Raw genomic sequence first — 11,527 nt, 5'->3', positions numbered from 1 at the left:
AAGCAGTGGTCTGCCTCGCCTCGTCTGGGCAGTGTAATTGCCCTCCTGGAAGCCACCATGCGAGGCAGCCTTCCTCCGCTCTGAAGAGTGGCAGCTGTTGGATGTTGAGGAGCGCGCCGGGGTCAACTCCCCAAGTGAGGCCCGTCGCATCCACAAGATGTCATAATTAATAGCTATCTGGAGGCCCCTCCAGGGCTGGGGAGGGGAGGGAATTGTGTGTGGGTAAATGGAAGCCAAACACGGGGGAGGGGAATGGGGGGGAAGGTGGGGAGGGGAGGGGAGGGGGGGAGAAGACAGAAAACTTCTTCTCCACTTAACATGATGTATACTTATCATCCTGTTGCCCTTAGCTAGTAGGCTTCCTTTTCTCCTCCCTCCGTCCCTCTTTTCAGGATTACCCCCCCCCCACACACACACACACACACACACACACACACACACTCTCTCCATTGTTAGTTGTTTGTGGTTTCCCTTCATGTCCACACCTAGAACTGTGTCTGTGGGATGTGCCACTGGAGACGAGCTGCTCTTTGGGGACCTGAGTTTTCCCTAGTTAAGTACATATACATGAGCTGCTGCTGTGTGATGCAGCAGCCTCCCCAGCGCCTTCACACTAAGCTGTTATTTCTCTAGTCTCCCTCCCCCTCCCTCCCCCTCTCCCCCCTCCCTCCCCCTCTCCCCTCTCCCCCCTCCCTCCCTCCCCCCTCACTCTCTCCCCCTCACTCCCTCCCCTCTCCCCCCTCCCTCCCTCCCCCTCTCCCCCTCTCCCCCCTCACTCCCTCTCCCTCCCTCCCCCCTCACTCCCTCTCCCTCCCTCCCCCCTCACTCCCTCCCTCTCCCTCCCTCCCCCCTCACTCCCCCCTCACTCCCTCTCCCTCCCTCCCCCCTCACTCCCTCCCTCACTCCCTCCCTCTCCCTCCCTCCCCCCTCACTCCCTCTCCCTCCCTCCCCCCTCACTCCCTCTCCCTCCCTCCCCCCTCACTCCCTCTCCCTCCCTCCCCCCTCCCTCCCCCCTCACTCCCTCCCTCACTCCCTCCCTCTCCCTCCCTCCCCCCTCACTCCCTCCCTCACTCTCTCCCCCTCTCCCCCCTCCCTCCCTCCCTCTCCCTCCCTCCCCCCTCACTCCCTCCCTCACTCTCTCCCCCTCTCCCCCCTCACTCCCTCCCCCTCTCCCCCCTCACTCCCTCCCCCTCTCCCCCCTCCCTCCCTCCCCCTCCCCCCTCACTCCCTCTCCCTCCCTCCCCCCTCACTCCCTCCCTCACTCCCTCCCCCTCACTCCCTCCCCCTCTCCCCCCTCACTCCCTCCCCCTCTCCCCCCTCACTCCCTCCCCCTCTCCCCCCTCCCTCTCCCCCCTCCCTCCCTCTCCCCCCTCACTCCCTCCCCCTCCCTCCCCTTCTCCCCCCTCACTTCCTCACTCCCTCCCTCTCCCCCCCTCCCTCCCCCCCTCCCTCTCCCCCCTCCCTCCCTCTCCCCCCTCACTCCCTCCCCCTCCCTCCCCCTCTCCCCCCTCCCTCCCCCTCTCCCCCCTCCCTCCCTCCCCCTCTCCCCCCTCACTCCCTCCCCCTCTCCCCCTCACTTCCTCACTCCCTCCCCCTCCCTCCCCTTCTCCCCCCCCTCCCTCCCCTTCTACCCCCTCCCCCTCCCTCCCCCCTCCCCCCTCCCTCTCCCTCCCTCCTTCCCCCCTCCCTCCCTCTCCCCCCTCCATCTCCCATCCTCTCACTCTCCCTCCCACCCCCTCTCTTTCACTCACTCTCCCTCGTCATCTCTCCTCCCCCCCCTCCGTCTTGTTCGCCCTCTCTCTCTCTGCCTCTCTCTAACATGCCGCCTGGGGCCAAATTTCTTTCTGTCTCATCTGCTGCTTCATTTCACTGCAGCGGCCCTCAGTAATGAAGCGCCTTGATGTACATTTGCCAATTTCTGCCTCTGCCTCTGCGGTCTAATTGGGATGTGACTAAGCATGAATACCCAGCGCCGGGCTGGGTGACCTCTCGGTGACCTCACAGATAGCGCTTTTGTCATAATGGAGGTATTATCTTTCCTAATCTGGGAGTGGAGAGGGATGGTCTGTCGGGTTCCAGGGATGGGGAATGAATTGATCTAACTCCCTACTGTTGTGCAGGACCTGGACAAATAGATTATTTTTTATTATTATTTTTGGTCGGTACGTGCTTGTAATGATGACAATTTATACATGTTTATCTCTTTGCTTCGTGTTTTATTGATGTAGTGGAGAGCTACTGGCTGGGGGTGGGGTGGTGAGACTGTGTGTGTGTGTGTGTGTGTGTGTGAGGGCACAAGCACGTACCTATTTAAACTGTCTGTGGAACATATGTGGTGTGTGTCTAACCTGTACACCTATCTGCATGGGTGCTCTGGGTACTCAGTCACGTGTGTGTGTGTGTATATACAGTACATGTGCACACACACACACTCGTGTCTGTTAATGACCCTGTAAAATGCTGGCAGTGAGAGCCGAGACGATGGTCACACAGAGAGAGAGGGAGAGAGAGAGGGAGGGAGGGAGGGATAGAAGGAGAGAGGGAGAGAGGGAGGGAGGGAGAGAGGGAGAGAGAGAGAGAGGGAGAGAGAGAGAGAGGCTGGGGGGGAAGGGGGGGCCGCTGTGATTCACCTGCTGTCATCAGGGGGGACGTGGACCCTGAATGGCCCCCATTCCCACCTGAGAAGCCTGCAAATGGAGGGGCCACGCTGTCATTATTTACAGCCCGCAGCTCCTAACCTTGGATTCGGAGCTCATCACGGCTAAGGGAAAATCAGATTGGACTTGACGTGCACCCGGGCCGGTGACCTTGATAAGTGTGAGGGGCCTGCAGCAGGAAGCCCGGTGAGAAGGGTGCACTTCTGTCTGCTTTCTACTCTGGGGGTTGTTGCGTGTGTGTCAGTGTGTATATGTGTGTGTGTGTGTGTGTTTTGTGCCCCTAGCTGACACATTGTGAGGGTGCTTGTGGACACGGAGGCAGCCGTCATATCTGTTATCACTGTTCATTTTGTTCCTCCTGTGTACGAGTCCTCCATCTTCCCTTCTTTCACCTCTTGTTTTAATTGGCGCCGCGGCCTGGAAGCACACCTGAGCCAAAACCCCAAGTCAAGATTTCTTTTTTAGTTATTTATTTCCCCCCCCCTCTTTTCCAGAGTGGCCCAGAGAGTTGAGGCAGGATAGAAACACCAGCGGAGTGCATCTCAGAACGCTGGCTGATGAAAATGCTGCTATTTTTTCTTCTTTTCTACCCCCCTACCGTGATGCTATTTGGTTGTGTGAAATGATTAATTTCACACACATACGGGTCATCCCTGAAAGCAGCAACATCTCATTCACAAGGGGCCCCCGTCAGCAACAAAACAGGAGGCTGCAATAAAACGAGCAAACATGGCAGCGTTGTACATCAATAAATCTTTGGAGGTTAAACCTGAGAGCAGGAGAATTTGAGCAGTCCCTCTCATCACCCAGGTACAAGTCACTGAGTGCATTAGGTCCGTCAGTGGATGGAAGAAGCCCTTAACCAATCGGAAGGTGTCTATGGAAGGTAGCCTACACACACACTAACACACACACACATGCGTACAAACATACTTTCACAGAGTGCCTATGTTTGCAAAAGTAGGATGGAACCTTGAATGATGGGGGTTTGGGTAAATAAGGTGACGGTGTGTTTTGAGCTGGCCCGGAGCAGGGAGTGCCCGGGAGGGAACAGAAGAGTCTGTGTGGAGCCCGGGGACAGCTAGCCTGGCTTGTTTACGTCTCCTTGCGGCCTTCAAAATGTCAAACCTGCTAGCCGTGATGGGCGAGAAGCTACAGTGTGCGTGTGTTCTGCGGCGTACCAAGATTAGCTCCTGACGACCATCCTCACAAAACACCCTTCTTTTGCTGGCTGTGCATCCCCCCCCAAGCCCCGTACCAGCTAGGCTTCTGTGACTAACGGTGACCCTCTGTTCTCTCCTCCCTCCTCCCCATCTCCTCTCCTCCCTCCTCCTCTCCTCCCTCCTCCTGTCCTCCCCTCCCCCTCTCTCCCCTCCTCCTGTCGTCCTCTCTCTCCTCCTCCCTCCTCCTCTCCTTCCCATCTCCTCCCCTCCTCCCTCCTCCTCTCCTCCCCTCCCCTCCTCTCCAGTGGATGATCCAGGAGCCCCACAAGGTGGCCACATTCTTCGGCTGCATTGGGACCGACAGCTTCGGGGAGATCCTGAAGCAGAAAGCGGAGGAGGCCCACGTGGACGCCCACTACTACGAGCAGAGCGCCGAGCCAACCGGCACCTGCGCAGCCTGCATCACCGGGGACAACAGGTAGCAAGGCCAGCCAATCAGCGGGGGCGGGGGGAGGGGACACTGTTTTTTATTTTTTTATCTGTGAGAGGATATCAGCTGGAGGGTGTAAAGCTGCAGACACGGTAAAGGGAAAGTCCTAGTTGAAATCATCTCAGAAGGACAAAGGGGACAGCTTCCGTGTGTTCCTCCACCAGGCCATCGCTCGCTCGCTGCCGCCCTTGTGAGCTGTCACCCGTCTCTAATCTGGCGTCTAGGCCCCCCCCCCCCCCCCACACACACACACACACACCTCCCCTCACACCTGTCAACCCGCCGGCTTGTGAGGACTTCTCTTCCTCTCTCGCTAGCATCATCATCACCATGTCGGAGACAGCAGAGGTCATAACCTCCCCTTGCCCCTCACCACACACTCATAGAGACTAACACAGGTATGAGTAACACACACACACACGGCCCACTGCACCACTAGAGGCTTGGTGTGGATCAATAAGGCCTTCACTAAACTCCACTCACTCTGGCCCATCATCCCCAGCTACTGGAGGTGTCAGTTAGCAGCTAGCCTGCCCGGTCGCCCCGGAGCCAGTCCCTGTGAATGGTCTTAGTGGAGCTTGTTTGATGTGGGCTCTGACACATGAAAAGGTCAGCCGCTGGGCTTCAGGAGAAGGGGGGGAAGAGGAGGGGGAGGACGAGGAGGGTAATATTTCTTACAGGTGTTTTAACAGCCAGCTCAGGAGGGCAGGGGAAAGGTCGCTGGCAGGGCCAGATTGGAAGGGAGATGATCGCTTTGAAGGGTTTGAGGCGGTGTGACACAGCCCAGGGGCTCTGATTAGCGAGTGTCTTCCAGGAACCGGGCCACACCTTTTCATTTCGGACACTTTCTGGAGTTCTGGTAATGCTAAGTGATGTTGACGATGCCATTCAATGCCTGTTTTGTTGTTTTTTCCCCGCGCGCTCTGGATATTTAGTTACCATTAATATCGGCCCAGCCTTCTAAAGCTCGATTACGGTGTTAGCTTTTACTGTTAGCTTAAATGTTAGCCTACCTCACTTTCCGTCTCTCTTTTATTTTATTTTTACCCTCCATCCATTTATAACCTGAGTGGCCCATCCTGTCCATCAGACCTGGTAGGTAATGACACTCGTTGTAGCTGTCATAGCTGAACTGACCCAGCAGTCCATTACCACGATCCAGGTGGAACACAGTTCCAAACAGCCTTCATTTTCATAGCCATCACCAAGGCCCCAGCCTGCCTATAGCTAGCATGCTGCTCATCTTTGACGCTAATGACGATGAACAGGGTTTTTCTCAGTTAAGCAAAGTGAGAATGGACCCTTCCTTATCCCTTACTTCCTTAACCCTTACTCCCAAAGTTTCCATTTTGGAGTTTGTGCTCGTTTGTGTTTGGATGGCCGTTCGTAGTGGAGTCAGGCCGCATGGGAACTGACAAGCGAACATGTTCATGTAAGATGCACCTGTTCTCTCTACAGTCCCCTTGCGTCCTTGACTGGAGAGCTCATTTTGGTAATGCATGCCTGTTGTTCCTCACCCTCAGTTAATAATGGCCCATTTCCAGAGATGATAATGGGACATGTTTGAGGTGGCTCCACGCTAGCCATAAAAATCCCCTCCGCCGGTTTAATCTCCCGCTCGCAAGGGCCGTCTGTGTGGGACGATAACCAATTTTTTCTTTCTTTTTTTTTTATAAAGTCGGGAACAAAAACCACTGTGACTTTATTTCACCTTGGCCCCAGACGTTCCCAGAAAAGCCATTATCATCCTCTTATATCGTGAGAGAACAAAGGAAAGTCTGCCGCTGGTGTTTTTAGGGATGTTTTTGGAGGCAAAATTAAGATGGATGATAAGCGAGTGGGAAGATTTATGGGCTCTGTCTCGGCAGGTCCCTCGTCGCTAACCTGGCAGCGGCAAACTGCTACAAAAAGGAAAACCACCTGGACCTGGGCAGCAACTGGGAACTGGTGGAGAAAGCCAAGGTCTATTATATTGCGGTAAGTGAGATACTTGTACATTCAAATGACTGTTCCCCCCCCCAACTCCTTTGCCAGAGGAGGACAAAATGTTAAGAGGCTTTATTCAGGAAACGCCTTGGCGAGCCTACCACAATTGTCAATATGCTCATTCATCTTTTGTGGGGGCGAATTGAGCTGATGTTACCTATTGAGACAACGGCTGCTCGATTCTCCTGTTTGCTTTTTGTGTGACGGCATCGCACAATGTGAAATTGTTACACATGTAATGGATTCATTCCCGCTCTTTTTTTACGAGGCGACATGCCAACAGGTGCTGCCAAAGTGTGAAAATTGATTATATGAGTTCATATCTACCCCTACCCTTTACAGACACATGTATACACAGATATATATATATATACACACCCACACACAACCACCAAAGTAACGTATAAACTCAGACTCGGTGTGGAAAGGCTAGCCATGCTCATGTTTCACTGTTTGGGATTACGTTTAATTCTGGCGGATCAAGCAAGTCTCTGATCTCCAGTCACAATGATAGCCCTGAAATCGCCCCACATTCCTGCTCTCTAAACAGTTCACTATCAACATAAATCAGTGTTGCAGCCTGAGCCAGCATCCTCTCGTGCTGCACTCTCCATCTCCAACGCTCCAGGTCACATAGTGGCCCAGGCCTCCTAGTTCACTGTAGCGGTTCTCAACTTTGGACTCTTTTGTAATTAGCCACTCAGTTATAGAAACAAACGAACACTGCCCTCCACCCCCCTACGCCCTCCAAAAAAACTAAACAATTCATTGTCGGTGCAAAAGAGCAGTTCATTCAGTCATCCAGAGTTTGTGTGGTCTCATTTTTTCTCCTCTGCTTCCTATTAGCAAACATGGCACATCCGCTGCAAAACTGGCAGTTGGGTTTTGCCCACATCCGACAGTCATGTAGACGGACAAGCTTCTGTGGGATTGGCGTGTGTGTGGGTGTGGGGTGTGTGCTTGGGAGTGTGTGTGTGTGTGTGTGTGTGGGGGGGGTTAGGGCAGATGGATGGACAAGAGGGCCTCACTGTCGAATGTTTGTTTGTCAACGCTCGGAATCTCAACGCTCGGAATCTCAACGCTCGGAATCTCAACGCTCGGAACCTCAACGCTCGGAACCTCAACGCTCGGAACCTCAACGCTCGGAACCTCAACGCTCGGAACCTCAACGCTCGGAATCTCAACGCTCGGAACCTCAACGCTCGGAACCTCAACGCTCGGAATTTCAACGCTCGCCAGCGTGCGTCCCTCTCAGGTCCGCTTTGTCAAAACAGGGGGGATCGCTTTGCTTTATTAGAGTCTCTTTCCCACTCACAGAGTACTTAGCCAGATACACGTACACAGCCATTTGCACTTAATACTGTGTGGCGTGTCTAGACCACTGTTCAGTAAGGCCTCCTCTCTCCATTAACCTTGTCGAGAGCACTCAGACATATTTACCCAATTTACAGCCAGATTGCATACCCTTCCTCTCTGTCTTTCTCCCTCCCTCTCTCTCTCTCTCTCCCCCCCTTCTCTCTTTCTCTGGCCTACTCTGCCATGTATTAATGTGCTTTGTTGATTTTCATTAAACGACTGTTCGGTGGTATGCACGGTCTTGTATCGCTCTAATCTGTAAATCAGATTACTGAGCTGTGTGTGTGTGTGCGCAAGTGCCAGTGTTCCTATACGTGCGTGTGCTCACATGCACGCGCTCTGCAGGTGTGTGCATGAACGTGTGTGTGTGCACGCTAGCATGTGCGTGTGTGTTAAAGAGGTGATTGATGATTCTTGGCAGAGGCTCTCAAGGTGCCTGCTACTATGTGGTGTGATTGGATGAAAACAGAATTATTAGAGGGCTCACACAGCCAATCTGGCTGCTCCAGCAGCAGAGGCAGCAGCTCCAGTGTTAGCAGCAGTACTGGAGGCAGCAGTACTGGAGGCAGCAGTACTGGAGGCAGACACAGAGTCAGCGGAGGCAGCAGCTCCAGTGTTAGCAGCAGTACTGGAGGTAGCAGTACTGGAGGCAGACACAGAGGCAGCGGAGGCAGCGGCACCAGTGTTTGCAGCAGTACTGGAGGCAGCAGTACTGGAGGCAGCAGTACTGGAGGCAGCAGTACTGGAGGCAGACACAGAGTCAGCGGAGGCAGCAGCTCCAGTGTTTGCAGCAGTACTGGAGGCAGCAGTACTGGAGGCAGACACAGAGGCAGCAGAGGCAGCACTCCTATTCCTCACAAAGGGAGAATGTTGAACTCCTGCCAAATGTTTGGTGGCAGGCTGTTGCTAGGAAATCTGGGTCCTTAGGCAAATCATTGCACAAAGAGCAATAACAAAAGTGAGGAGGGGAGGGGGGGGGGGGTTAGAGAGAGTGGGCTAAACGGAGGTAGGCAGAGGATAGGTCTCTTTGAATACCAACGGTGGTGCAGTGTTGTTTACAGTGTGTGTATGTGTCTCTCTGTGTGTGTGTGTTTTCTTCCTGAGCAGCATCAGAAATGGAGGGCTGATGTATTGTGTTGAAGAAGCTTTGCCGGAGAGATGACTGACTCTAATTGGAGGGGGTGATGTGTGTGTGTTAGCCCCCCCACTCTCTTTCTCGCCCCCCACACACACACACACACCCTCTCCGCCTCCCTCCCTCACTTCATCCCCCTCTGTGGACATTATCTCGCTCACCCTCCCTCTTGCCCCCCCCCACCCCTTCCTCTCTCCCCCTATACCCCCACCCCCACCCCCACCCCCCTCGTTCTCACTCTCTCTATCTGCTCTCTCTCAATCCACACTACACGGACCCACACAAACACACTTATACACACACAACAATCTGCAGCATACCACTGGCTTGTTTTTCTGACCACTGAGCGCTTTGCCCTGTAATTTGATCTCTGCTGCTTGATGCCTCCTCCATGATGCCATGTGGAATGAACGTCTGCCTGTCCTGCTCTCCGTAACCCGTCTGAAAAACACCACTCTTCCTGTGAAGACATAAGCATTCTCAGCTTAGATCTCTGGATTATTATTATTTATATTTTTTATTTTTTGGTCATGCAGAAAGTCAGTAGAATAGAAACAGGGAAAAGGACAACTATGTGAAACAATTGACTGTGAAAAGGCCTGTTAATGACTGGGCGCAGATGGTCTGAAATAACCCAAGGATATAGGAGACACTCACCCCTGCCAAGCTGTCTGGTATGGAGAGCTCACCCAATGAGAGATTAGCCACACCACTGTTAGGTCACACACTCCTTCCCAGCTATGGATCCTGTCCATCTTCGTCTCCAAGCCAACCCCCCCCCCTCCCCTTCTCCCCCCCCTGCAGGCATTAGCCTAGCGGCTAGCCACACCCTGACTAAACGGCCGTTGGAGCACTCCACACTGGGAATGTATTGCTCCACACTGTTAACACGAGCACATTGCAGATCTCTTTAATTGGCAGTTGTTTTTCTGCCCTCACTGCAGGGGGAAATGGTGTCGAGCTTCAGTCACTGTAGCGTAATATGCAAGGAGGGGGAGAACAAGAGGAAGGGGAGAGGGGAGGGTGGGGGACGAGAGGGGGGGCGCAACACTAGCTGGCACCACAAGCAGCACATCAGACTGCTACGCCCCAGAGTGGCACACACACGCACGCACACACAGAACTTGCTCCGCCCAGACAGCCCCTGCAATTTTGCAGCCAAAAAAGCGAAGGGAGAGGCTCTCTACACACACACACACACACACACACACACACACACACACACACACACACACACTAACTGACACCTCATCAGCCAGCCAAAGGGCTGATTAGCACAGAGGTGACTGCGGCTGCCTTTCTGTCCTCCCAGCTCACAGGACCACACTGTCCTCACGCTGACCTTGAGCCACTGAGCCCCTCTCCACCTCCCTCCTCTCCTCCTCCCTTCTCCTCCTCTCCTCTCATCCTCCCTTCTCCTTTCCTGCTCCCTCCTCTTCTCTTCTCCTCCTCTCCTCTTCTCCTCCCTCCTCCTCTCCTCATATTCTCCCTCCTCTCTTCTCATCCTCCCTTCTTTCCTCCTCTCCTCTCATCCTCCCTTCTCTCCTTTCATCCTCTCCTCCCTCCCCCTCTCCTCTCCTCTCCTCTCTGTACTGCACCACTCCACACTGCCCCTGTCCTTTCCCATAGTCATGGAGGGATCACGAGGCAAATCGCAGGCAGAGGAGAAACAGAGGGAGAGGAGAGGGGGGAAAACTGGCAGGCTCTCTCTTTGTCTGCAGGCGATCGGTTACAGTCTTGGTTGCCGATGAAATTTAATCCCCACCGCATTTACATGCCAAGTTTGACTTCTGGCAAGCCTTATTAAATAGATTTGTAAATGCATTTCATCTTGATTAGAATCCATCCTCAAGGGATCAACATTTTTTCGCCTTGCCTGTTTTTAGTTTTTTTCTTCTTCTAGATGGCTGATATTAAATGTGAGAACCGACCCCTATAGTGTTCTATCTGACAGGTTTTGGGAGCGGGGTGGTGGGGGGTGATTCTGTCGAGGGGACAAAGGAAGTTCTCTGCCAAGTCCCGTCCATCAGCAGCCCCGCTCTTCCTTCCTGCCTGCCTCGGCCTCCGGAGGTCATGTTTGTGGGATGGAAGCCACCATGATGTGTCTTCCCTTTATTACTCTGACACACTCTCCCTCCCCAACCTTGTCTTTTGTGTGAAACAATGTCATTTCAAATCGGGCCTAATCAGATGGCATTTTATAATTGCCAACAAGCATCTGATGGAAATGAACTCATAATTGTTCAATTACAAGCCTACTGGATCTTATTTATTAGTTTTTTTGTCTCCCTTCCTCTCCCCTCACTGCAATTATATGATTTCAATCCTAAGCAATCAAGTGATAAGGGTTAGGCGTTTAGCGTTTGCTGTCACTATGTGATTCTCTTGCATGTTAAACATGCATCACCATGGCTGGATTGAGAGAGGGCTGTATATGGAGGTGCACCTGCCTAATTGAGCTGTAATGAGCTGTCAAGAGTTCAGCCTGGTCATTGGCTCTCAGCGGGTTGCCATGGGCCAGTGGGAGGCCAGATGCTGGCCTATGGACATGCCCTTTAGGTGGGGAATCCAGAAAAAGCCCTCTCAAGTAGATGTATGGGGTTTAGGTCAGGGTGGGGTGGAGAGGAGAGAGAGTGTCTAGATGATCAGGTTCTGTTGGTCATGTTAGAACTTGGTGCTCTGTATTTCCTTACATTTATTAGCGTGATTTACTGTTGCGTGAATGCAGTGAGCTTTGGAA

The 11,527-nt window shown here is 53.4% G+C and overlaps 1 protein-coding gene across 3 annotated transcripts in view; it reads left to right on the top strand.

The window, feature by feature from the left end:
- The window catches only part of adkb (adenosine kinase b), a 78,691-nt gene that overhangs the window by 24,277 nt on the left and 42,887 nt on the right, over positions 1-11,527 (top strand). For all 3 annotated transcript variants that reach the window (XM_062474418.1, XM_062474420.1, XM_062474419.1), the window contains exons 5-6: positions 4,126-4,298; positions 6,179-6,287. In XM_062474418.1, coding sequence (XP_062330402.1) covers positions 4,126-4,298; positions 6,179-6,287 — 282 coding nt within the window. The remainder of the gene's footprint in view (positions 1-4,125; positions 4,299-6,178; positions 6,288-11,527) is intronic.

The sequence above is a fragment of the Osmerus eperlanus genome, chromosome 12 (assembly GCF_963692335.1).
Source record: "Osmerus eperlanus chromosome 12, fOsmEpe2.1, whole genome shotgun sequence".
NCBI lineage: Eukaryota > Metazoa > Chordata > Actinopteri > Osmeriformes > Osmeridae > Osmerus > Osmerus eperlanus.
Note: the sequence above shows the minus strand (reverse complement) of the source record. Positions and strands in the feature narration are given on the sequence as shown.